A 27,602-nucleotide genomic window follows, 5' to 3' on the forward strand; every position below is an offset into this window, starting at 1 on the left:
GTTCTCTAGCGTTACTAACGCGTGGCAATATATATCGACACACAAAATGAATGTACAAGGAAGACACACAAACAAATCAACCTAGGAAGTTCAACTGACACAGGTGCCTAACGCAACAAAACCTCAGTTCTTAGGGCTGTGTCCCATCTGTTTCTTTCGCCGTCCGTGTGTTTCTGCGCTACTGTGTAAATGTCATACCAACTAGCTCACCAGTCTGTCGTTTTGAATCTGCAATGCTACCCGACCATGACTAAGATGAGCGACTCGCGGCTAGTCTTCTGCATGACAGGGTAAATACCCTGTAGTCTGTGTGCAGGAAATGTTTTGACGAGCTCATTGTTGCCACTGGCAAAGCCATCGAACAGGTGGCGATGTTCACCAAGTTCTGCGTCAATGGGGGCCCTCATTTACCCTTCGGAGAAGCTCTTCTCAATTTTATAGACTCCCTTGAAACTGTTTTCGATGTGGTTCAGTTACAACAAGCTGCACAGTGACAGCTTGGAAGAGCTTGTCTACTGTCCGCACAACGACGTCATATTGGGCTGTGAACCGCAGATCCCCCAGCCTTACCAAGTTACAAAATTATTTTTGGTCATCAGTTTTCCCTTCTACACAAAGGCACTCAACAAAGAGTGTCTTCCTGTGAAAAGAAGCACCTGAAGCTCAGTCGCGTCACTTAGCAGATAATATAAGGCTGACACGTTCTGTTTGAACTGTTTGTGAACAATTTAAAGCATTTTTTTTTTCTCGTGAGAAAAAAAAAAGCACCAGCTCAGGTGCGTCGCGTCGAAAAAAATAATTGTTGACAGAGAATGGTTTGTTTTAAATGGATTTTGAGCCACTCTTCAAAAATTAGATGTCTGTGTAAACAGTGCGTCAAAAAATGAAATGTTTACTTGCGAGTTACCACTGGGAATTTTCTTGCTTTGCGTTCGTTAAGGTGTCAGCGGGAGTAAATCGTATAAAGCAAGCTACATTCTACCATCGACGCACGCTCAATTGGATTGTTACCTTGGCGCCTTTCAATTACGAAAGGGCTAGCATAGCCACTCTATCGCCATTTGCCGCCATGCACGAGCAAGGATATCTATAACAAAGCTTTCTTTTTTTTGGGGGGGGGGGGGGGTGCGAGTTTCTGTTTTTCGGACTGTTTTTCAGTCCCCGCGAAGTCGGGAAAATCGGTCGGCTACTGTAGTGTTATAGCGATGAAATGTTGAGTATTCTAATATTTCTTCAATAAATTCCAAGAATACACTCATATCACCAGACGGTGGGCGGTAAATGCCATGTACATGTTATATTGCTCTTTATGCAAAGCACTTATTAGTCAGCTGTAATGCACATAAATTCCGGGATTATGTTGCAGAGCATGGTGTTTCTTTACGTGCATTGCCACTCCGCTAACACGGAAGCCACTTTGATTGATAAAATAGGGATTGTAGTCAATCATATTTAACATATCGCTTCCTTCATGCTACCACGTTTCAGTCAACATAATCACTTTGAACAGGAAGTTTAATTCTTTAAAGAATGTGCCTAACTCGTCTAGCTTAGGGGTGGCGGAACGTACATTGTGGTGAATAGCAGTGAACATGCCCTGCGACTGCGCCGGAAGTTTAAGTTCACATGGCAGACAAAATTCTTGATACAGCATCGTGTGTACAAGAAAAGGTAACACAGATTAGAACCATAAGAACCCTAGGCAATCTTACCGAGGTCAGAATCTGTTTCAATGTGCACCACTTGACTGGACTGTGTCTTGCACGCGAAAATCCTTCCATTCTTCGTCCACACAAACTGCCACTGATTCTGCAGTTGCGACTGCCTGTGCAAGCAGCCGCTTCAATGTTGGACAGAGATGCTCATTCACAAAGATTTGTGCTTCGCTGGCAATTGCTATGCTACGATTCCTAATGCGATTTTTGTGGGCTTTCTCGATGACAGTCCCGTTTCTGCTTGCTTTTGAACTGAACAATAATGTTCGTTTTGCCCTGCTCACGAGTCGGTACTTGGTGGTACAATTCTATATTGCTAGCGAAAATGGTTTCGCCAACGACTTCACCAATCTTGCATACAAGATCAGTGATGTATTCATTTTCCATCTCACCGAGCCCTTTTATTTCAACATTCGTTCTGCGCGCGTATTGCTCACCTTGGACTTCGAAACTTCGAAACTTTATTCATTCCAACATTCCATAATTTGGGATGCTGGGGGCCGGGGTCAAAAAGCCTCTTCACGGGCTTGACTAGGACCACGACCCAGTACAAAATGGCAGGGATAGGCACGCGTACAGGTCAATAAAGCAATGTACAGAGTGAAAACAACATACATATCTAGTTCAAATTTCATCAAACATAAACAGAAAGAGCTCAGTGAAATTCGTTTTTAAGCTGAAAATACACAAACAGCCACTGCATTTAGAATTTGCCAAAAACCTGAGTGAATCGTTAGTAATAACTATAACAGAAATCGACAACAAAATGACAAGTAATTTATGACTCGAACCAGGAACTGCACATATATAGATATATTCATACATACATCTATATACTATATATATACACAAACACACATGCACATACAGACACTTACCAAAAGCAATGCAAGTGAAACCGAGAGGTATAAAGCGGCAAGAAAATGTGTCAACTTTGTTTCGATAATCATCAAAAAAGCAAGGAAACCTGCAAAACGAAAAACCACAATATTAACGATATGTAAGCCAGAAAAGTATTTTTAGCAAGATTTCATATTGTTATTTGGTTTAGGTAAAACGGCAAGAGAAAGCGCAGCATTTCTTTGCCGTATTTAGTGCGCGTGCGTGGAAGAAACCACGTGTGAACAGGACGAGTGTTATAAAAAAGGGTCCGCTGGTTTATTCAAGCAAGTGTGCCCAAAAAGTTGTCACTTTTTAGCCCTGTGTGGTAGCGTTTCATAAGACTTGTGTAGTAGTAATCTGGTAGGGTTAGTAGGTTCATTTCATCAAAGAGCGGAGAAGTGTGACTTCCATACGGAACATCTGCAATGGCGCGAACTGCCCTTTTCTGTATTACATGCAATTTATGAATGTTCGTTAAAGTTGTCGTGCCCCAAACCAGATGGCAGTAGTTTATGTGCGATAAAAACAAGGATTTATAGATGAGAAGCTTAACTTTTTTAGGAAGCAGAAAACGCACCCTAGACAAAATTCCGGTTATCCTGGAGACACTCGAAGACAGTTTTTCAATATGTGCATTCCATGACATATGCTCATCGAAAATTACACCCAGACATTTAATACGTGGTACTATCTGAAGTTCCGAGGTGCCCAGCATTAACGGTGCATGCAAGGGGGAAGGTTTATTTCTAGGCCTAAAGTAAACAGCTTTAGTTTTCGAAGTGTTTAATTTTAAAGAATTAATGCATGTCCAAGAAGCTAACTTTAATAATACCTGGTTTGCGTCATTGATCAGATCTTTATAGTGTTGCGCAGTGAGAAGTAAGGTTGTGTTGTCCGCATATATAACACACTTCACAGAGGCGTCAATGTTTACAATATCATTTATATATATGCAGAATAAAATGGGCCCCAGGATACTACCTTGGGGCACGCCTGCTGAAATTGCTTGTAAATTGGAGGTGTGATTGATGATGACCACCACCTGCTGCGGATACTTTAAGATTCAATTAATTTTAGAAAGACACCTCGGAAGCCGTAATGATTGCATTTCTGTAAAAGTGTAACATGATTTGAGGGACTCAGGACAACTCACTTCTGCAGTTTGACAATGACTGACTCATTTTCACTGCATTTAACCTTCAGTCTCTCGTTTTCCTTCCTCGTTTCAAATTCTTTTTCCATGAATTCAAGTCCGTCTTTCATTTGTTTCATCTCGGCACGTAGTTTGCGCAAGTCTGAGCGTACCCACCGTGGTTGCTCAGTGGCTATGGTGTTGGGCTGCTGAGCACGAGGTCGCGGGATTGGATCCCGGCCACGGCGGCCGCATTTCGATGGGGGCGAAATGCAAAAACACCCGTGTACTTACATTTAGGTGCACGTTAAAGAACCCAAGGTGGTCTAAATTTCCGGAGTCCCCCACTACGGACGGCGTGCCTCATAATCAGATCGTGGTTATGGCACGTAAAACCCCATAATTAAAAAAAGTCAGAGCATGCATCCCGATCCTTCTGTGACATCAGAGTAGAAAGTGCAAAATGTGCAAAAGAAATTCGATAAGCAAAATGACACAGTAAGTTGGCAGCGGTGACAAAGAAAATAAAACTTGTCTATAACAGACAGAAACAGTACCAACCTGCAGTACGACAACACGTTTGATTAGTCCTGCGCCTACTGGCTGTCACCGCTGCCAAATGTTCTGTCGACCGCTTCGTTTTGTACTCTCGCTGATGCACTGTGGGTAACTTCCGGGTGGTGCCGATGCGTTGCCTTCCGTGAACCTCCGGTGAAGGGCACCTAGCGTTTCGTCACGGCAAGTCTCCGGGTTGATGGTGCAATGGTGAGCTGCCGGGCTGCTTCCGATGCTGCGCCGCTTTCAGCCTTCCAGTGAAGGACACCCTCATGCCTACCGTTTCCTTGCAGTGAGTCTCAGGTTATCTGCAGTACGACAATGCGTTTGATTAGTCCTGCGCCTACTGGCTGTCACCGCTGCGACAGTGAAGGTAGCCGCTGCTTCCAGTGACAGTGATTCGTTAACGAACCGTAACAATTCAGCAACAGTGCGCTGTCGGAGCTGATCAGAGGCTGTGCGTCGTTGCTGAGCTGTTTGAAGTTAGCAAGGTTGCACTTCTTCACTGCGCTACGCGCCGAATGGGATGGCCGGAGCTTATTGCGGAGGCCACGCTTCGCACCACTTGGCCCTCGCGAAGGCACAGGATGTGGCGCCGATCACGCAAATGCGAAGCCGCACACGTCTGCGAGGCGTACACACCACGTGCGAAATAGCAAACAAATCTTGAAAAAAAGTAATTTATCAAAGTGATTATGACGATAGTGACGGAAAAAAGAGAAGAAAAAAAAGTTTCGTTCCCGAGAGTGTTAGATCAGCTAAGGAAGAGTGGACATGGCCTCCGAGATGAGGAAATGGCACGCACGTGCGTGTCCCAATCTTGGAGGCCATAGAGCGGGCCACTGGAAGCCAAGTCTGGGCAAGTCGGCGAAAGTCCAACATGGTGGCCTTCAAGAACGGGTAGCGCTGCTCGGAACGAGCGATTTAGTCCGGGGAATCGAACTTTGCTGCCCAAGTTCTTCCGGAAAATCTGTTGTGAAAATGCATTAGCTCTATGGGAACCCAGACTGTGCATTTATGAAGTCTGGAATATCCAACAAGTCCGAATTTTTGGAGTCTGATAAGTCCGTCGGCGACTGTACATCTTGTTATGTATCGCTACTTGTTGCTTCGCCTGTTGCGGTATTATAGAGCACAAAATAAGGTGACGCCATTGTGTTGCTATCCCAATGAACATGGGAAAGTACAGTGAGTTTGCATTAAATTTTCGTCTTCTGGAAACTTGGAGAGGCTTACCACTTTCCACGAGCAAAACAATTGGGCATTTGAAAATTTCATTTTGCACTTCTCTCACTTCCCGTGGCCCTGGTCAGCACATACAACAAAGGGTGGAGGTGGCTGACTTCAGGGTGATCGTAAATAAGTCCAAACTATAGAATGTCCGAAAAAATGAATGTGCCCAGAAAAGAAAACTTTATTTACGTTGTAATGCCCCTGTGCAAGGAAGTGGACGATTCGTTGGTGCACCCACTTCCGCTTACTTGCAACCAAGTACGTCTATATTTCTGCCGGTTTTTTGTCGCTGTACGCTGATGCAAGGACTGCAAAGGCTCGAGTCGGATCCGCACGGCACATCATCGTCCGCGTTAAGTCGTTGTTTGACGGTGGGAGAACTTGCTCATTTGTTTCGTATTGTTGAGGTCGGCACACAACACCGCGCTGTCGTCTGCAATGTCTTCAAATGTAACTGCGGAAGGAATCAGCACACCGCAGCTTAGCAGGTCATCAATGATGTCCGCATTTGAGCTCGTTGTACTAGGTGGCATTTCAGGTTCTTCAGTAGCGCAGTCTGGGTCATTTGGAGTCGGACTGCGAGGGGACCATTGGTGCCATTTGACGTGGCCTGTTGATAACTTCACGAGAAAGACTTCTTGGAGCCAGCAGAGTGCTGTCTGGAACGCCAACTAAACAAACAGAATGGAGAGAGCGGGCCATGCGCTGGGATACCTGAATAGGATTCGATGATCGCGATGCTGATGCGGCCTCGCAATTCAGGCAAAGCCGCAGAAATTACTGTTTTACGTGTAATCTCTGAGGCCATACTTCATGTCTCATCGAGGTTGCCAGAGGAGATAATGGCAGCAGGATCTGCGTACGCTAGTCACGGATGGAGTCCGGATAATGGAATGTAGAGCTGGCGGCTGTCCGAAATATTGGTCGTCTTTACACATTAAGTCTATGGGACCATAGGTGGTGCCGCAAAGCTGTCCGATTTATCGGTCAGCGACTGTAGGTATTCAAGCAGAACTTTCTGTTGGGCTAGTTGATGCATGTTACTGATGTACTAAAGCGCCAAATAGACGACACAAGAAGAGACACGGACGAGCGCTTAGTAACAGTTGATGTTTTATTGACAGAAACACACAATATATGCGCAAATCTGCCAGTGTAACTCACAGGTTGTCGAAAAATTACATGGTAACCAGGCAAAAGGCGATAAAGATTGTAAACGATGATGAAACTCAAATAAAAGATGACCTTCGCGACAATGATACACCACCATCGGCTCTATACACGTCTAATTGTCGCGAACGTAATCTTTTATTCGAGTTTCATCATCGTTTACAATCTTTTTATCGCCTTTTGCCTGGTTACCATGTGATCTTTGACAACTTGAGTTAGGCTGCCAGATTTGCGTACATATTGTGTGAGCGCGGTAGTCGCATTTCTCCATGCAGGTAGCTGGCACGGCCGCGGATGAAGCGCGAAAAAGACGTGTGCAGAAAGGACAAAACCCGATGCGTCGTTGCCTTCGCAATAGAATTCAAAAGATACAGAAAAGTCCCAGTTTCGCCCGAAAGGCGAAGCATCGATTGTGATATCAAACTAGTGGACGGCTATACGAAGTAAGGGTAGTAGTTTTATTGGCCGTATAAACTTGTAAACATAGGCACACAAACTAAATTAACAAGCATGTTGTTACGGGTGCACAAGCAAGCATGAACGCATATCATTCAATGACCGCGGAAAGTCACTGTCAGAACCCTGTAGTGAGGAAGTGCGGGGTAAGTCCAAGCATGCGGCACGACCATGTGGAGTCTTATTGCATCGTTGTTCCGGGTTCTGTTTTGTTTTGCCGCAAAAGGACATGTGAATGTTAGTCATTTACGATGCGTTCACCCACGTTACGGAAATTATGTCCTTACAAATAGCTGTTGGATTCTCTTTATGCGATCCCCTTTGTATATTGTCCTTTACAGGGCAAGAAAGGCAATGCCGATCTGAGCACGAAGCAATTGTGTGTATCATATTGGTTTGCCAACCGCAGTGCTCGCTGTGTTGAACAAAGCCTTCGGCCTCTTGCAGGAGGCTAACGTAGACAGTGATGTGAAGTCTACTAGACTTCAAAAGCGTGAGAACGATGCCGGTGGCTGATGCAAATGTTCTACAACTCGTCGAGTGAAAACCGATACATCTAACATAGTTCACAACATATACACAAACCGCGGCTGATGATTCGCGTCGCATTTTTGCACATCCAAGAGAAATTTCCAGATACTGTAGCCACTGCTGCACGTAAAGGCTACACAGTGGTTGTTCGACCTCGTAAAAACTGATATGCCGTAAATTGCACTCAGAAGTAGCTAAAACACCTCCGAACCGTTCCACAGCGCGCGACCGGCAACACATTCAAGCCGCGCCGCGCCGGCTCGCGCAAGCCAGAGAGGAGGAAAGGCTCGTCGCTCGATGAAAATGTATATAGAATCACGTGGAATGCATTGCTACAAAATTGCCGCGCAGGAGTCGACCGCACACTCATAGCCAAATGACGGCATTTTTTTTTTTTGAAACACTCGCTGTCCTCGTCAGCGGAGGCATCTAGGGTGTAGTCGGCGGCGCTTAAACAACTTAAGTCGCCGCGACCGTGTCGCTAGTTAACACATTCGTGAATAAACGCTGGACGCGCAGAGCCAACCCAAATGCACTCCCAAATGGCTTGCCGGAGTTTGCTTGCCCGACGGTTTGGGCGCTGTCGGTGCTGGATTAACTAGGCTTCGCAAGTTTCGGTTTCCAGGAGGTGTCTGCAACATGGCCGACCGCCATGCTGCGGCGATGCCAGCGACATATCAACGACAAAATATTGCTATTTCTGCTCAACTCGGCAGTCAAATTAACACGCTGTCGTGCATGCGGAGTCAGAATTATACAGAATGGCGTACCTTAAGGTGTCCGAAATTTCGGTCGTACTTGTACTTTAACTTTATGGGCCAGTGATGCTGCCTCAAAGTAGTCCGAATAATCGAGCTTGTTTGAATTGCTGGTGTCGAAATGATTGGTTGACGCCAGTTGTTAATCGGCCAGTTGCTGAACAGAGGTGAAGGTATTGTAGTTATTATAGTTAACCCGGTTATAACAATTATTGGTTATAACAATGGAATTTTTGGGGCACTTGAACATTGTTATAAGTGGGTTGCACTGTATAGTTAAGTGAATGTTTACAAGTTTATATGGACGATAAAACTACTATCCTTACTTTGTACAGCTGTATAAGAATTTGCTATAGCAATTGATGCTTCAGCTTTCGGGTGAAACTGCGACTTTGTTTCAAACATAATAATTAAAACAAAATTGTGTGCAGTTCACTACTTATTGCATTTCCCGGCTCTTAATTTTTTTGTTTTTTACGCTCCTGTGAATAACGTATCAGCGGGATTCTACTGCACTTCTTTCTAATTGGCACTTGACTATTACAAGTTCGTTCAAGCGTGTCACTGTCCTGTCAAGAATTGGTGCACACTTGTACCTCGTGCAGTCCATGGCATCATGTCCTGGAGCTTGCAGCAGACCACTGTTGAATTGGCATTTACGCAGCCTCATTTATACACTCATCACATGTTCAGCCCACTCTATCAGTCTGATCCTTTCATTCTGCTTGCACGCAGATTCAAGTCTGCGCACTGCCGAATGTTTGTTCTTCCTGTGCAGTGTAGTGGCTAGTCTGTTTGACCGTACTGCGGTGTGTTGCGCAGGTGCAGAGTGTGAGCCGTTCCAAGCTTCAGCTGCTGGGTGTGTCGGCCATCTTTGTTGCCGGCAAGTTTGAGGAGATGATGCCGCCCACACTTGGAGACATGATCTACGTCACCGATGGTGCTTACCAGAGCAAGGAAGTGCTGCGCATGGAGCAACAGATCCTTCGCACACTCGACTGGTCCCTGGGGCGACCCTTGCCCCTACACTTCCTGCGCCGAAACTCCAAGGCAGCACAGGTGCGTCTGCATCCAGGCAGTCAACACATTTGGCCCGATTCATAGCTACACGGTACAGCCCTCATAGTGCCTCGTTATCGTGACTGTGAAGGGACTAGCCAAAGGCATGAGATAGTATGAGGGTAACTCTGCATTGTGCAAACTTGTGCCTTGAAAGAGAAGTACCGTATTTTCCCGCAGAGAACCCGCACCCCCAATTACACCATCTGGGAAAGACACAATAAATCGGCGTGTATAACATGCGGAAATAACTGCATACAACACTCAAATCTTTGCAAAAACAGTCCATGCACGACTTGTCCACGTCTTATCTTCGGCCAGTGACGCTGTCCCCCACCGCCCCCCCTCTCTTCGGTGATGCTGATAAAGCTGAACTTACACGACAGACATGATCGCGGACGAATCGGTCACGTCGCATCTGACGTGAATCGGATCACTTTGAGGGCACAGCTAGCATTCACGCCACAGAGGATGATCGTGCAGCCGGAGTATGGGTGACGGCGATTTCGCTCTCCGCCATACTGCGAAGCGCTTCTTGTTGACCGACGGAGTGCTGCAGGAACGGGTGACGTGCGAGTTCGTCGGCACCATGTGCACTTCATTGGAATCTCGTTGATACGATCTTTGCAGGAACTGGAAAATCCGAAAATCATCCAATGTATTATCCACCCAAATCGTATTAGTCTCCAACTGATTTTCTAGACTTCGCGAGGACCGAAAAATCGAACAGTTCGAAAAACTCGTTCACCCTAAAAAAAACATTTATTAGGCTTAGAGTGGCATAAATACTCTTTAATAACTCGTACTACGCTTGGAGGCGATCAGATTTGTTTGTATTTGCGCAAGACTGACATCTCCTCATACAATCGACAAGAGCATCACCGCGTTGGCGATCGAAGAAACGAGCCCCATTACTTCACACTACTTGGCTCTTGCAAAGGCACAGGAGGTGGCGCCAATCAGACACTCGTCTCTGAGACAACTGCTCAATGTACACACCACATTCAAAATAGCAACCAAAACTTTAGAAGAAAAAACAGATTCCACAATATACAGTGTAGACCGCTTATAACGTAAGTCGCCGGAGTCGTGAATATCCGCACTATAAGCGGCACCACTTATAGTGCTTATAACCAAAGCAACAATTTTCAAGGCCCGCACATGGGCAAAGCATGTGCACCGAGCCGCCACGTGTATGCGACAGTCGAGGAATGCGGCTAGAACGTTTGCATTCAATTTACAGTTGAATCTCGTTAATTCGAAATAATTGACGCGGCGGCACCTCCGACCGGCATTGCTCTGGCATCGCCATAGAGTAAAAGCTTTGGAGAGACCCCTCAATGTCGTGCGCGAACAAAACAAAAACAAAAAAGAAACGCGGCGGAAATTTCACCCTCTCTCAAATGGCAAGGTCGCCGATTCTGCGTTGCGCCGGAATATGCGTGTACGTGCCGACGTCTCAGCCACGCTACCGTAGCCACGAGTAGAAAATGGCAGTGAACCCTTCTTTCTCCTTTATGCTTCCTCTACTTTCTAGCCGCGTGTTGACCTTGCACGCTGCGGCTACGACGCAGAGGGAAGCAGTGGCGCTGTCCCAGGCCGGCCAACGAAACTGCCCACGCCGGCAAATGCCCGCTTCCCTATAACGGCAGAAAACAAAACTTCGGGGAGCTGGCGCCAGGCCGACTGGAGCGGCGGCGCCTGCATGGCGGCGGGCGCGCACGGTGACAGTCGAAAGTGAGGAAGCTACGAGGGAGGGCAAGGGGAGCCACCTAAGCGGCGGAGTTGCCGAGGTGAAATCCGCTTCCCTGCCGCCCTCCTCCCTCACATTCCATGGTCTCAGTGTGCGCCCTTCGCCGTGCCGGCGCCGCCCGCTCCCTGAAGTTTCATTTACTGCCGTTATCGTGAAGCGAGCGTTGGCCAGCGTTGGCAGTTTCGTGGCCCTCGCTCGCTATGCACGCCGTGATATTTCACGACTCGCACTCAAGATTCTGGTTTCAGCCTCACTGGCTGTTCGTTCGCACCATGTGCCCTTCTCCTCCACTTCGTCTCTCTTCCTCGAGCACTCCTTGGGGCGCCCGTTTGAGGGGAGCAGCGCAGACTTCCGTACTCCCAGGCAGCCACACTGTAACCGGTATTTCGTTTCCCGCAACTGCACTATAAGCGATACGTGTATAGATGGAGTGCTATGGGAAAATTAACGGGAGTCTGAAAAGACTGCACTATATCTGGTCCTGCACTATAAGCGGTTACATTATAAGTGGTCTATACTGTATGATTATGACGATAGTGCTGATCACAAAAAGAAAAAGTGCCCTCCTCTGGAGTGTCAGCCAAGGAAGAGTGGGCATGGCCTCCGAGACTGGAAGAAGGCACGCGCTCTTTATTGTTAGCACGTGCCTTCCAATCTTGGAGGCTATAGAGCGGGCCACTGAAAGCCAAGCCAGTGGAAAATCCAACATGACGGCCTCTAAGATCAAGTAGCGTGGCTCAGAACAAGTGATTTAGTCCTGAAAATAGAACTTGGGCGTCTCAATTCGTCCGAAAAATCGGTTGCGAAAATGCGTTAGCTCAATCGGAACCCGGACGGTGAAGTCCGAAAGATCCAGCAAGACCAAATTTCGGAGTCATGCACCCGCGCGCCCGCTTTAGCGGCAGTTATCGATTCCGTGTACATAGTCCACAACTTTGTTGAGTGCAGCGGTGGTGATATTTACATGTTAAGTGTTGTGCGCCAGCTGGAGAACATGGCACTTGGGCGGTGAACTACCGCGCCTAGCAATCCCGCATCAGTGATTAAAGTAATATTTTTCCGACGTGGACTATAAAGATGATTTCTTTTTAAGGCAAGTTCTTGCTTGTTTTCTTTTTTTTTTCTTCATGTCGGTTAATTCAAAAATCCGCTTAATTCGAAGAATTTTCATGGTCCGGTGGCCTTCGAAATATCGAGGTCTTACCGTTCTTGAAAAAGCTTTGACAGTGCCTTAAGAGCCCTTCCACGTGCCTGAGGCCTTGATGCGATGCAACGCAGGCTGACATTGTGGAGCACAACCTGGCCAAGTTGGTGCTGGAGCTGTGTCTGCTGGACTACCCCATGGCATGGGTGCGGCCCTCGGAGCAGGCTGCTGCGGCCCTCTGCCTCTCCCTGCGGTTGTTTGACCGGGAGGACCAGCACAGGTGCGACAGATTTACTGGTGAAGTACAGTGTAGTCCAGTTATAACGATATTGAGAATGAAAAATCCGATAGTTATAATCAATCATTGCTATATCTGGACTGCCAAAAAACAGAAACTGCTGTATAAAGCTTTGTAGCTCCAAAACCAAATTTGCAGTTTGCACTAAAAATAGATGTTGTAGAAAGCAGGCTGTGAAAAAAAAAAACGTTTACTTCTAAACAGCGTGGCATGCATTAGGAGCACTGAAATAGGGTTTCGCCCTGGCACACAAAGCCTTTTCCATTGATGAGCATTGCCACTGGTTCTAACCTTCATGATTGTGGCGCTCCCGATTTCATAATCGTTGATATTATTGAGTGCGCAAACTTGTACTTTTGAGTGTTGCCAAATTTGCAGCATTGTCTCGCGCGACACAGCTTTTTGCTTTGTCGGCTAACCAACAGGCTACTGCTGCTTCCGCGGCTCATTTCCGTGCTTGCTTGTGGGTGGTGGGTGGGTGGGGGGAAGACGTTTAGCTGCGGCACCAAATGCGTATTTATACAGGCCAGACAAGGCCAGAATATAATGCAATGACACAGCCAGCACCAATGTGGCTTGTGGCCCCTTGTCATCCAAGTGCCATCATAGATCACATCATTGCCTGGGGCACATCCAAGATCCTTGTAGATCACGCACACCTCTGTGCTTTCACTCTATTGTTATGGCTGCTGAGGCAGTGGCAGGGTGAGTTGTTTTTACCCACGGACTGCACAGCTCTCTATGAACGTTCACTTCAAAAGGGTTGACCTGCTGAGTGCCAGCACATCTTGGGAATCGCCACCTTTTGCTTATCACCCCACAGTCGTGGCACAACAGTTTAGAGCCCTGCACGGGCCTGATTTTTCGGCCCGAGACCGGCCCGTGAGTGCATTTCACACAAGGGAAATTTATTGATGGGGTTGCTAAGACTACTCATCGTCACTAGAGTTGACCTCGCTGGTACTGCTGCCGTCATCGCTGCTGCGGTCCCACAGCACGTCGTCATCAAAAGTGAGTCCACACTTCGCGAACGACCGCACCACGACATCGCGCGGTACAGCCCCCCACGCAAAGAGGACCCACGCACACACAGCAGCCAGAGAGGCCAAATTTTCTCGCGCTGAATCCGCCACTGCCGCACCACACGTTCACTGACTCCAGACTTGCGTCCCGCTGCGCAGTTGTTAGTTTCCTCAACATGGAGGATAGCAGCCCGTTTGAACGCTGCTGAGAACGAGCGCCGAAAGTTCTTGGCACTCATGACAGGCGCGACGATTCATGACAACAGCAGAAGTGACAGATGCGCGCGGCCGTCGAAAACAATCGTATCTCAAAGAAAAGCTCTTCCGCCAACTACTAATACCCCCCAAACGACGGCTCTTACGCCAACTACCAATACCCACTAACGGCGGCTCTTCCGCCAGCTACCAATAGCCCCCAAACGGCGGCTCTTCCGCCATCTACCAATACCCCCTAAACGGCGGCTCTTCCATGATCGATGCTCCCACAAAAGCCGTGCGCTCGTGGTGCGCGCAATCAAAATGTATGCAATACAGTAAATTATTATGCTACGTTTCTACCGTAACCATAAAAACGCAGGTGCAAAGTTGTAACCACGCCGTAGCACTCCTGATTTCTCGTTTCTCTTGCCGTTACTAGCGGTACACGGTTCGGTTTCGATTCTAAGTCGACCCCCCCAACATTGGATTGCCAAATTTGAAAAAATGGGTCGACCTACAATCGTGTAAATACGGTACGTAGCAACAGATCTCTGCTCTATCGCTGACGATCACTTACAGTCGCCGACCGTTTATTCGGACTCGACGGGAACTGCGAAAAAATCCGAATTGTGAGTCCGAAAAAAAGGATTCGCCAGAAAAAAGTACCTTTGTGGTCCCAGTGGACGGAAAAAATTGTACGCTTAAGCGCGATCAGGTCAGCCTTATTTCCGACAGTGTCTGGCTATCGCTATAGACAGTCTTGCAATTGCCGCGTCTCGTCGGCGCAGATGGCACGGGAGGCGTCGAAGCCATTTCGCACTATGCGACGACTGGACGAGATCGAACAAGCAAATCATGCCTAACACACTGAGCCATGGGTTCTCAAAGTGGGTTCCGCGGAACCTACGGGTTCCGCAGGCCCCTGCTCGGGGTTTCGCGAGCCACTGATAAATTTTCCCTCGTCCCGCTCTCGACAAGTGTCTAAAACGGCGAACACGAGGTGCGCTTGATCCAAAGAACCTCCATTACCCATGCCCGAGTGTCATAAAGCACATCACAGTGCGTAACAGCAACGCGCGAACTGCGCAATAAATACGCAAGCAGCTTGTAGCCACCCAACCTCTCAGAACGGGCAGCGCGCCTAAGCTTTCGCACTTGAATCTTGGAGGCTGTAGCTTACCACCATGCGCCTTTCTCCTATCTGTAGATAGGGTAGGTGCCGATAGCTTGCGCACTGACCTATACGTTGGAGAAAAAAAAAACGCGGAGCACCGCAAATGCGCGCCGCAGAAGAGCAAGAACGGCGTAGCGTCCAACCGAAACGAAGTGGCGCCGTCCGCATCGCCGTGGTCCTCAGCGGCAATCGTATGCGGCACGCGACTCACAGCAACGCCGAAGCGCTTCGTGCCTAATTGTGCCTTTAAAGCCTTTATTCTTGCGTTTATCGCCGCGAGTAACACCGCATTGGCGGCTAGCCGCGTGCCTCCGTAATTGCACACCTTCGGCACCCACTCTTACCTACTGACTGGAAGTGATCCTCCGTCATGTCGAAGGTGTGGCGACAGGCTTACAGTTCTCCATGTCCTTATTCAGTGCAGGGAAATAGAAAGGGAGCGTAAAAAGTACTTTCATTCTGTGTATCGCCAGCATATTCCACTTCACCCAGCATTATTTCTTTAGGCGCTTCAGGAGCTTAGCAGGGTTCCCTGGAGCGAACATGCTTGAGAACCCCTGCTCTAGACTAAAGTGACGATAAGGAAACTCGATGCACATGAACATTAAAGTGTTGACATTCTTTCGAAATAATCATCATTACTTTATCAAGCATCGTTATATTTAAGAATTGCACTTAAACATAAGTAGTTTTCCAAAAACATCAAAATTTGAAAATAGTTTTCTGAAAAAGGCCAGTTTTAATTTTTTTTTGAAAATCACTCTGGTTGAAGTCAAGGACAATGTCTACCATTGGGCGTAAAAAACGTTGCATTATTTGAGTACTGAACAAGTTGCAATGCGTCATATGTGACCTCACTCAGCCTAGCGGCCGCACCACTGGTATTGTGATGCAAGTCGGACGCAGGTCACTCAAATATAATTGTACCCGACATACTTATAAAGGTGGCCTCAAATAAAGTTACCAAAATAGAAAAGAAATGCACCGCCAAGTTGCATGGTGCCTCAAGCTTTGTCTTCCGATCCGGCGCTTAACAATCTTTAGCAGGCAATCTGCGGCGGCGGGCGCTTGCGACGGAGAGCGCTCACGTTTCATCAATGCCGCTTCGATTGTAAGCGGGGTCTGCCTGCGCGTGATACCGAAGTTCGGAGAGTGAATGAGATAAGGAACGTAGAAAGTGGAAGGCGAAAGCTGTCAGTGCGGGAACAAGGTATATTACAGTAGGTCTGCTGGTAGTCTTTCGGAGGATGCCTCCAGTGCAGGACACGTTTCTTTCTCCACTGTGATGACTGAAGCCGCAACGTATAGCCTGTAACGCGTGGTTGTGCCGACTATCTGCAGAGACACAAGGCGAAAATTTTGTATCAGCGGAACTTTCGTAGCATAAAGGTCTTGGACACTGTTCAAATAAGGCAACACCAGTGTTCCCATTCGAGAAACGCATTTTCTCTGTGGGAACTGTCAATCGCTTCAGGGCACTGACTGCGGTTTCTTCAACTTCCCCGGCTCCTGAGCACACGTTGCCACATGAGGAGGCATCGACACTGGTTGAAGCATCTGAAGATGACATTTCGTCTGAGTCTGAGGAGGCATCTACGTCACAGGAAGTGTTCGTTCCAAAACAAGTGGCCGTTGAAGATCTCAACAGATATGTGCGGTGCCCAGAAGTTTCGCCACTAAACTCCACATTTGATTAAATAAAAACATTGAAGCTTATATGCCAAGCGAAAGGAAGGAGAAATCGAGCATGGTCTCAAGAAGACATTTAGGTCCAGTTTATCAGCAGCATATGACACAGAAAGCCAGCCTGTGACATCGACAGAAAGCTGCAATACCTGTTTAGACTGGCTGAACAAATTAAAGGAAGCCTTCGAAGCTTTGGAGTTATTCAGTGTGCATTGTCGTCTTTTAACTTTGCTGCCAAACTCACTTGACATCAAACAGATATAGCATGTTATTCCTGGACACGCTACATGATCCTTAAATCCAGAAAGTACAAAGAAAATCGTGGTGTGTGGTCCGGCCCTGACCCTTATACAAGAAAAAGGGTAAACCAGAAAGATCTCTAAGCAGCATTGCACTATTACACTGAAGATCAGTTTAATTCTAGCCAACCAAGAAAGAATTTATTGCGAAACGTGTAATGACAGGCTGTATACGTGAAACTTACAGCATGTTTAAGGCAGCTCACCCTGACACTGCAATTGGTTGGGCTGTTCTACTCTTTGCGACCGAAATGCGTCACGCCGACACAGGAAGTATGTGTCTGTATGTATTGTGCTAACATAAAATTGGCAGTATGTGCGCTGGAAAAGAGCTCCGGTCAGACGAAATGTACCGAAGACTTTCGCAACCTTTGCCTGTGCAGTCCCTTTTCCTTTAAGTGCGAACTTAGTGTCCAGCGTGTTCTCTCGGTCAGATCTCTCACATTGACTGACCTTGGAATTCTTGAAATATTATATGCGACTTGGGAGAAAGGTGACTTAGTCTACCCCAAGTGCATTCTTGGAGCACTTTCAGACATGCCTAAAGAAATGGATAAACCACAACCTCATCAGGCACATTCAAGGCGAAGCAATGAGTGAAGAAAAGTGTATGCAGAAAGCAAGTGGTCTGCATTTCGATTTTGCAGAGAACTAGACAGTAATGCTACCAGACGAAATTCTGTCTCATTGCTGGAGTAAAAATCGAGTCTCCATATTCACCTGTGTAGCCATGACCCAGAAAGGGGCGCACAGTTTTGCTGTCGTAAGCAATGACATGTGCCATGACTCGGCCCATGCATGCTACGCCTTGGCTAAGGTGCACGAATGGCATCGCAGTGTATGCTCATGTTACTCATGTCAATAACGGTGCTGCTGCTCATTTAAAGAACAAATTCATGAATTGAAAAACAACGGGTATGCATCAGCCAAGTGGTTATTTTGCGCTACTGTACAGGGAAACACGGAAAAATGCCTGCAATGGAATCGGAGGCATTGTGAAGCACCAGGCAATGCTACAGAACCTTAGAAATCCCGCTTCATCTGCCATGAACTGTGCTTCTGATATGGTGCAAGTTTTGACTCCTAAGCTACCAAAGGTAACATTAATTTATGCTCCAAAAGCTGCCATTGAAGGCAAGAGAATGGGTTGTGGTTCCTCCAAGGCCTGGTATTCAATCGTGGCATATGTGGGTCTGCTTGCACTCCCACAACTCCGAGCTGCAGTTGTTCGTGGCAAGAACAGTTGCTTCGGATAAGCAACTTCTTCGGCAAAGAAATCGAATGTCACGTGTTCTTAAAAAGGTGCAAGGCCAGATGAATAAAATACAACCTCATGGCAACAGCCTTCTTCCTCGGCCACATTGGCATACAACATGCGCAATTGTGCGATTAAAAAAGGTTTTAACCCACAGGACAGCATCACTTGTTGACAACGTTATATTTGAGCGATGAATATTACGTTGATTGAGCTCTTGCATAGCTCAACAGATCAAAACGCATGAATTGCGTGTTGTGGCTGCTAGGCTTACAACATTTGACGCATTGTAACTTGTTCGGTATTCAAATAATGAAACGTTTTTTTTACGCAAAGTGGTAGACAATGTGCTTGACTTCAACCACAGTGATTTAAAAGTTCATGTTCAGTTTTGTTATCCTCACTTTAGTCTAGAGCAATAAATTCCTGAATTACAGGTATTTTGGTCCATTTACCACGTTTGTGATTTTTGTTATCGAAGTTCCTTCCGTAGCAAAGTGCAATAAAATACTCATAAGGTAGCATTTTACTTGTTCTTTCTGGGGAAAAAACATTGTGATCGAGAAGTGTACCATTGTTTCTCTATGTGCGCTCAAAGTTCAGAAATCGTAAAACTGGCGGAAAAGTGTTTACAGCGGCCGAAATTTGTGCATTTTCTTTCAGGCGAACATTTTTTTTTTTTTTTTCATAAAACTAAGTTCAGAATCGTTGTTCTGGGCCCAAAACCTGCGCTTAAAGTAAATTTCATCAAAATCGGGAATGGTGACCAGGACCACCTGTTCGTTCTTATCAGGATTCACCCAAGTGCTATTTACATAGGCAAATGAAGTCTGTTTGCAACGTTTTCTGCTCTGGGTACGCGAGCTAAATGACTGCGTCAGTCTGTCTTGCTTGTGTCCATTTGCTCTAAAGTACTTAACAATTGTGTAGTATAGTAATAAGCTGTACCAGATGTCATGCACTTGCTTTTCTCCTGCCCCAACTGAACCAAAACGCAAAATTTGGTGCTACAGAACTGCTACAAAATGGTAATGTGGCTGTTCCTAAATTGCTACAAGCAACTTTTTTCCTGCTCCAAAAATTGCTCCAATTTTTAAACTGGCTGGACCACCACTGTAGTTATGTTTCAGCCTGGTGATGGGAGCGTCGGGGGTCCTGAAAGCCTCTGTGAATGTACATCGCAATGTCGTACAGTGATGAATCCGGAAAGTAATATTAGCCTTGTAGATCTCATTCCAGCGTGACAGTACACCACACTGCCGTACCAACTAGCTCAGTCCATTCCCCTGACATGCAGGTGGGGTGCCCTGATGTCACACTATGGGCGCTACACTGAGGAGGCCCTGCAGCCCACCATCAAGCGTATGGCGGGACTTCTCCTCGATGCACCAAAAAGCACCCACAAGGTCAGCCTCGTTTTGCTCCCTCCTATCTGTATATAACTTTGCCAGCAGAGTGATAAACGTTCATCCATGGTTCTGTGTGATATTGATATTAGTACTTAATATTGGGATTAGTTTTAGCCGGTCTGGTGTTAAGCTTTAGCTAACCACAATGCCTTTCGACACGTTTCTTTTCCATTAGTGTTCCTTTTGGGCACCTAAAAAGATAATGTGTGCACGATTATGCCACAACTAAATATTTGCATCAGCAACAGAGTAAAATACACTTAATTACTGCAGTTACAGTGGAATCTCGATACGATCTTCACGTGAACTGCAAAATAAAATGTATCATCAGAAAATCGTATTATCCAAAAGAAGCTGGTAACGTTGGCCGGAAAAAGAAATGTATTATGCAGAATTGTATCAATGAGAATCCACTGTATAGCTGTTTGTCTGGTTGAGCTTTGATCCTCGAAAGCCAACTTTTTGGTTCGCGATACCTGAATGCAATTTGCAGCTGATTTATGGCAAACATTTGAAAAACACTTCGTGGAGCTGTGCATATTGGTTCTCAAGTTACAGGAGTATATTAAAATATTTCTCATACTTAGTCAAGGCCTGGAGAACTTGCAAAATGTGCTGGCACTGAAATTCATCATGACCATTCCTGGATAGGTACCTCAGAGCCATTTTTAAAAATTTCTTTGCAGGCAAAATTTTAGCACAGCACTGAATCTGATCTAAATTAGGCTTGTGATTGTCATATTTGCGTTTATCATAAATTTATAACACAATGTGTTAAAAAAATGGGCTTGTGTTGACCTCAAATTTATTCAGGTACAGAATAAACATCTGATGGAGATCTGATAACCAGTACCAGAGATATTGCTGTCGTAAGCAGTCATACTAGGCAGAAACATTCATTGAGAAAATGGCACTTGAAAGTTACATGCACATTTGCAAGGCTAAAATAGCATAGCTAGGGGCGGTGTTTTTGTATGCGTTTTTTCTCTGCTGCTTCTTCTCCTGGCTTCGTTTTCTTGCCTAAGCATAACTGCGAGTCGGCCTAGTTGGAACAGATTCATTTTCTTAAATTTTTGTACGCAAACAGGGACGAAGAAAAGGAGAACCGCCTTTTCTTCGTCCCTGCCTGTTTGCGCACAAAAATTTAACAAAATGTTTCTTGCCTAGTCCATGTGCAGGCTGCAATCGCCAACGTTGAAATGCTCGGGATGCAGGCACACTCGTAACGACTCATTCTTGTACTGATAGTGCAGTAGATATGTCGCTGGCAGCGTCGACGTAATTATAATCTTGTATCGCTAATTGGACATAGCGCAATTGGCGCAGGAGTCCCACCCCTGCTTCTATTTTGATACAAACCCAGATTCCTGCGCCAAACACAGAAAATTGACTGAAATTGCACCACGCTGCGCCAGAACCAGCATCGGCATGTGTGCTTCGGCAGTGGCTGCGAATAGCGAGCGAATTCGTTCTCTGAAAAATATTGCAGCTGTTTACATTCTGCACACCTCACGGCGGCGCTTCCCGCAAGTGGCCGCGCACGCGCAGCCACTCTCGGCTGTTGTCACTCCTATAGGAACGGCCAGGGTGGCTGTATTTAAAGTACAGTTGAGTGGGCCGAGCGGCACGGTGCTCCCCAGCTGAGGCGCAAAATAACGACAAACAGGCTTGGGGCACTGCGAGCGAACTACATATTAGGTAGGCGCACGCTGCTGCGGTTTCAGCGGGCGGCCGTCTCTGCCGCCAGGGCCAGTATGCTGTAAAAGTATTCCATCTGTTTTTATGCCCACATCGGCGATGCTTGAGACATTTTGACGTATTGCGGAGGGTTAATTGCGGATTTGGAATAAAAGGCTGCAGTTTCGCCCGAAAGGCGAAGCAACGATTAGTAGACAGATATACGAAGTAAGGATAGTAGTTTTATCGGCCGTATAAACTTGTGAACATTCGCTTACTAAATTAACAAGCATGGTGTCGCGCGAACACAAGCAAACGAACACGTTTTACTCGATGACCGCGGAAACTGGCTGCCTAAACACTGGAGTGAGGAAGCGCGGCAGTGAGCGAATTGACATTTGTGCTGCTTCTCGTTTCAACTCGAGCTAAGCAGTGAAAACACAGTGCGCGCAAAGCTATGAGCACTCTGTCCCCATTGCAGATCGCTTCCAAGATACGGCCCACGCCATACGCAGCAGCCACTGGAGAACGCCCCCCCCCCCCCCCCCCCCCCGCAGGGCCTTGTGCGCGAGACTGAGCTGCCATCGTCGGCTCACTCTCGCCCGCTTTCACTCGAACATACAGCATACGGCGCGTGGCGACGATGTTATTGCGGCAATGACGATGGCAGAAATGCGTCTGGAGTGTCTATATTACTGATATCGCAATAAAGACAGATTGAAATAGTTTTACGTTCTACCAACACAGGGTTGACTGCGGCTCTCTGGGTCTGCAGGGACACATGGTGACCCAGAAATTATGTTAGCGCGTCGATTGGACCACATAGTTTGAGAACATTTTTCGTTATCGTCATGAGCGTCGGCGCGGGAATATACAGTAGCCGACGGACCTTTTGGACTCCAAAAATTCGAACTTGTTGGATATTCCGGACTTCATGGATGTACCGTTAGGGTCCCGAGTTTTTCGGACTATTTTTCAGTCCCCGTGAAGGTTGAAAAATCGGTCAGCTGCTGTATTGTTCGATTGTAGTTCCACCGATGTTTTCGGCTTTACAGGAAAACAAACACCGTGCCGCCGCTCGACTCACTCTTCCATATTCTAGTACATTATAGCTACAAAGCATGCTTCTACTATGCGCTTTGTGTTGGTTTATTCTTTGTTTCATCGTGGTTTCGAAGTGCTATGCCATATTTCATTCTACCAAAATTCAGATTGGCCTGCTCCAAACTGGACCAAAACGCAATTTTACTTGCTCCAAAAATTGCTCCGAAATGACTTTGGGCAGTCCCACCCCTGTAGAAGCAGACGTGCAAACATTGTACCCATTGAGGAAGAAGTGCCAGCAGTAGTAGGGATGATGTGTGGAGATAAGTTTGCACAAGGCTCACCCTACGAGCGACGGTCAGGAAAGCGCACGACGCTCCTCTACTCCGCAACGCACAAAGGCGCTATGGCAGGGTTCGTCGACTCTCCGACATGGCGCAGAGAAGGCTCCGGAGTCAGTTAGCCAACAAGCACGGGTTCATTCACCCAAGATACAGCACAGTGCGACAGTCACGGCACTTACGGGCAAAGGCTCACTGCAAGACCGATCGAGTAAGCGCGATCGAGTACTAGGGCCAACTGAGTAGCGGTCCACCAAGCACGAGAACAAGTTGCGAGGGCAAAGGTCCCACGTAACCAACTCGTTGCGGGCCTGTGGGCATCTGCCGTGACAAGGAAGCGCTCAGCGAAAGAGAGCTCGAGTGGAGAGGGCACCCAGGGGCCGCCACTCGGGAGACGAGTTGGGGCGCATTCCGGTGACATGTTCTTGCGCGGAAACTCAATCCCAGGACACAGAAACATGGTTTGTGTGGGAAATTAGCTCCAGCATGCTAGCCGTGTCAGCCATGTTGTCGTTATGGCGGCGGTTCCCGGAGATCGAGCTAAGCGTAACGCGCGAGCTGGGGGACGGTGCGCGGGAAGGCTCCTCGATCCCCACAGAGCCCCTGGATGTTGTCTGCAGCTTTGTTGAATGTTGATGACTGAGGTGCTGCCCATGATTAGTGGGCTGGAGAACATGGCCCTTGGTGTTGCAAAGTGGCAGTGAGAACTTCAAATAATCCTGCTACATCGAGAATAAATGCAGGTTTTGCCCCTCTTTTTCTATCTTTTCTTTTTCTTCCTGGGGGAAAAACATTTTTTAGTCTACAGCTGAAATTTTCCAACACATATCTTGTGTGTTGATTGCAAATATGCAAGTACAGTCAATTGCCTTCCTTTTGTAATTTTGGCAAGTTAGAGCCTAGGACAACTGTCCCTACATGCGACCAACTGAGTGTCGCTGTTTGGCCACCAAGTGGTTACGGCCCAGACTAGCGTTGCTGCATCATACGGAGTCTTGCTGATCTATCAGTTTAGTGCATTGGTTCTCAAAGTGGGTTTCGCGAGCTCCTGATAAATTTCCCTGGTTTCGCACTTGCTAACATCAGGGGTGGGACTCCTGCGCCAATTGCGCATTTTTGATAGACGCAAATTCCTGCGCCAAACACAGAAAATTGACCGAAATTGTGCCACGCTGCGCCAGAACGGCTTCGGCAGTGGTCGTTCAAGGGCAGTGGCAAGCGGATTTGTTCTCCGAAAGGGTGCAGTCATTCGCGTTGCGCACACCGTGTGATGGCACCTCCCACAGAGTTTCTCGTAATTTTCGCGCTTATAACATTGGACTTCTCAGCACTTCCGGCAAGTGTCAGAAGCGCGCGGCCACTGCCGGCGGTTGTGGCTGATGTCGGAACGGTTATGGCGGCTCTGTTTAGCGTAGTTACTATAACCAACTCTAGAGGAAAAGCTGCCCATAGCGCCCATGTGTTGAAATCGGGAACCGCAAGGGCGCTGCCATGCTGCTACCCTGTGCAGACACCGAAAATTTTACATCGAAATTTTCTAAATATCCATCCGATCTTTCTGAAAATGTACAGAATGAACTGCAAACGTTGTCCATGCCTACGTGTAAGTGCTTGCTTTTGCATAATATGTTGAATATATTTAGTGCTACAAAAATGAGTCGTAGCAACATGGTGGCACCTATGCGGTTCCCACTTTTTTCGACCATCTTTTCCTCTAGAGTTAGTATACTAACTCTATGGTGTTTAGAGTGTATTAGAATACGGTTTAGTGGGCCGAGTGGTGCAGTGCTCCCTAGCTGAGGCTGTAGCAGCGATGGAATTCACCTTTGTGCTGCCTTGCTTCAATGTGAACTAAGCGGCGAAAAAACAGCGCACACGAAGCTATCAGCACTCGCACTATGTCCCTATCGCAGATCGCTTTCAAGATAGGGCCCGGGGCGGCCACGCCATACGCAGCAGCCCCCACAGTAGAACGACCCCTCTCCCCGGTACCTTGCGCGTGATGGGAGACCGCGCGCATCGTCCCCGCTTTCCTCTCTTTCGCGTGAGATTGAGCCACCATCGTCGGCCCACCCTGACGCTCATCCCATCGCTCCTGGACTTTGTATGGAACATCATGACGACGCCAGAAATGTGCCTGGAGTGTCCATATAATTGCTATTGCAACAAAAACAGATTGGAAGTTTTACATTAATGCCAGACCAGGGTTGATTGCGGCTGTCTTGGTCTATGGTGACACAGAAATTGTTACAGCGTCGATTGGACCGCATAATTTGAGAACATTTTCCGCTATTGTCGTGAGCTTAGGCGCGGAAATATAGTTTGATCGTTGTGCAACCGACGTTTACGGCTTTACAGGAAAGCATGCGCTGAGCCGCCGCTCGACCCACTCTTCCATATTCTAGTACGCTGTAGCTGCGAACTGCGCTTCCACTACAAGCTTCCTGTTAGTTTATTCTGGGTTTCGTCGTGGTTTAGAAGTGCATGGCCGTATTCCATAATTCCACCAAAATTTAGATTGGCCTGCTCCAAACTACTTCAAATTGACATTTTATGTGCTCCAAAATGAAATTTAGTCTGCTCCAAGGTGCTCCGAAATGCTATTTTGTCTGCTCCAAGTCGCTATTTTGTCTGCTCCAAGTCGCATTTTGACCTGCTTCAGAAATTGCGCCAAAATTACTTTGGACAGTCCCCCCTCTGCAACTGGCTAAGAAAGCGAAAACGAAGTGCGCTCAATCCAAAGAACCCATTCCAGAGTGTCTAGAAGCGCCATCACAGTGCGTAACAGAAACACACAAGCTGCGCAATAAAACAGCCAGCAGCTTGCAGCCACCAAGCCTCCGAAAATGGGCTGCACACCTAAGCTTTTCCACTGAAATTTCGGAGGCTGTAACTTACCACCATGCGCATTTCTCCCATTTGTAGATTGGGGCCGATAGCATTCGCGCTGATGTATGCGTTGGAGGATTACAAAAATAAAAGCGCCTAGCACTACAAATGCGAGACGCAAGAGCAATAACTGCGCTAGCGTCCAACCGAAACGAAGGGGCCGAGTCCACATCTGTCCGCATCGCCATTCGTTGTCAGTGTAAATCATTCGTGAAATGTGACAGCAATGCCTTCGTTGCCTAATTGTGACATTAAAGCCTTTATTCCTGCGTGTATTGCCGTGCATACCACTGCGTTGGCGGCTGGCCTCGTGCCTTCAGAAGTGTGTAGTCTCCATCCTTGATCACGTCGATAGCCACTACGGTTTTGTCCGCAGCGGTTGTGCCAAACAGTAGTTTCGTTTGGATTCAGTGCAAGGCTTTCCAAGATGAAGCGCACCGGCTACGTCGCGATAAACGGACGATTTGTTGCTGACCAGCTCACGGGTGACAAAATAATCGGAATGTGCACATGGTAGTGAAAAGCGTGTCTCGGTTGAAGACGCATGCCGCTGCCTCGCTGCGAGCACTATATAATCAGTCGCGAGATGACGAGAATCGCAGCTTCCGCACTGCTCTTGTGCAAAATATAAGCATGATTTGATGATTTATTCAGTAAATAAAAGTGTGTTGACGTAAGCATGTGTTTTGTTTTCTTCATACCCTCGATAATTCGACATTCGGTTAATTCGGTCCCGTGAAATGCGAATTGACCAGTTTTTACTGTACTCAAAGTAGTCGGCACTGATTATAAGACCTCTTGTGATAAAAGACCCCGTGCAATAAGCACTGAAAACTGTCAATCTTTCTCGGCATGTCTTGGTTGCGATGCTGTCTTGTCTTTGTTCATAACGATTCCTTGGCACTTCATGGAGCTTAGCAGGGTTCCCGGAGTCTAACATGATGAGAACCGCTGGTTTAGTGATTCCATACCGCCTTTAAACACATTTCAGTAAACAAATAAAAAGGGGAGGTGGCAACTGCTGGCCCACCTCGACATACCCCTTACTAATCAGGTTACAACTGAATTTAAGCCACCACCTACTAGGTTGTGCCTAATCTCTTTAGCAGAGTTAGACTTTAAGCAAACAATTGGCACTCTTTCTCATCATGGCTTTCTCTCTCTCCTATTCCCATGCTCTTAGCAATTCCTCGCTTCATGGGTTCCTCTAATTTCTGTCGTCACGTTTCTGCGGGATTTGTCCACAGGTTCGCTCTCGCAGAATACTAGTAGTGACATGCGCACCGGCAATTTACGAGAGCCTCTCTACAAACAGGAAAAATGTGCATGACGGTAATTTACGGCCTCTGAGATTCAAGTGCAAGAGCTTGCGCACACTGCCCATTTTCGGAGGCTGGCTGGCTACAAGCTGCTGGCATATTTATTGCGCAGCTTGCACACTTCTGTTACGCATTATAATGTACTTTTTACACTCGAGCATGGATAATCAAGGTTCCTTGGTTTGAGTGCACCTCGTGTTCGCCATCTTGTGACTTGGTGAGCACGGAACCAAGTAATATTTATCAATGCATTGCAGAACCCCAAGGAGGGGCCTGCGGTACCCCTGTGTTCCGCGGAACCCACTTTGAGAACCCATGCGAGTCTAGTCACTCGCTATTCTTTTTCCGCCTGTATTGCTGTGTTTTTCTCTACATTCCTTAGTCGCTGAAGTTTTTTTTTTTATTGGTACAGTGCAATCTCGATGTAAGGAACTTCAGGGGACATTGGCAAATTGATCGTTACTCTGAAAGGTCGTTATAGTAAAAGCTCCAAAATTAACTATTCCACCCATCAACCCATTGGTTCATCATCACCATTTGAGGTATCCACGAAAAGGTCGCTGTTGGTTGTCGGCCCGTGCTGTTGCTATTTTCCAGAGATGT

The 27,602-nt window shown here is 47.1% G+C and overlaps 1 protein-coding gene across 1 annotated transcript in view; it reads left to right on the plus strand.

Annotated features, from left to right (window-relative positions):
- The first annotated feature begins 5,712 nt into the window (after positions 1-5,712).
- Positions 5,713-27,602, plus strand: part of LOC119459338 (G2/mitotic-specific cyclin-B2-like) — a 31,254-nt gene continuing 9,364 nt past the window's right edge. The window contains exons 1-4 of the mRNA XM_049671672.1: positions 5,713-5,775; positions 9,255-9,491; positions 12,523-12,668; positions 19,618-19,726. Coding sequence (XP_049527629.1) covers positions 5,713-5,775; positions 9,255-9,491; positions 12,523-12,668; positions 19,618-19,726 — 555 coding nt within the window. The remainder of the gene's footprint in view (positions 5,776-9,254; positions 9,492-12,522; positions 12,669-19,617; positions 19,727-27,602) is intronic.

This window comes from Dermacentor silvarum, chromosome 7, assembly GCF_013339745.2.
Source record: "Dermacentor silvarum isolate Dsil-2018 chromosome 7, BIME_Dsil_1.4, whole genome shotgun sequence".
NCBI lineage: Eukaryota > Metazoa > Arthropoda > Arachnida > Ixodida > Ixodidae > Dermacentor > Dermacentor silvarum.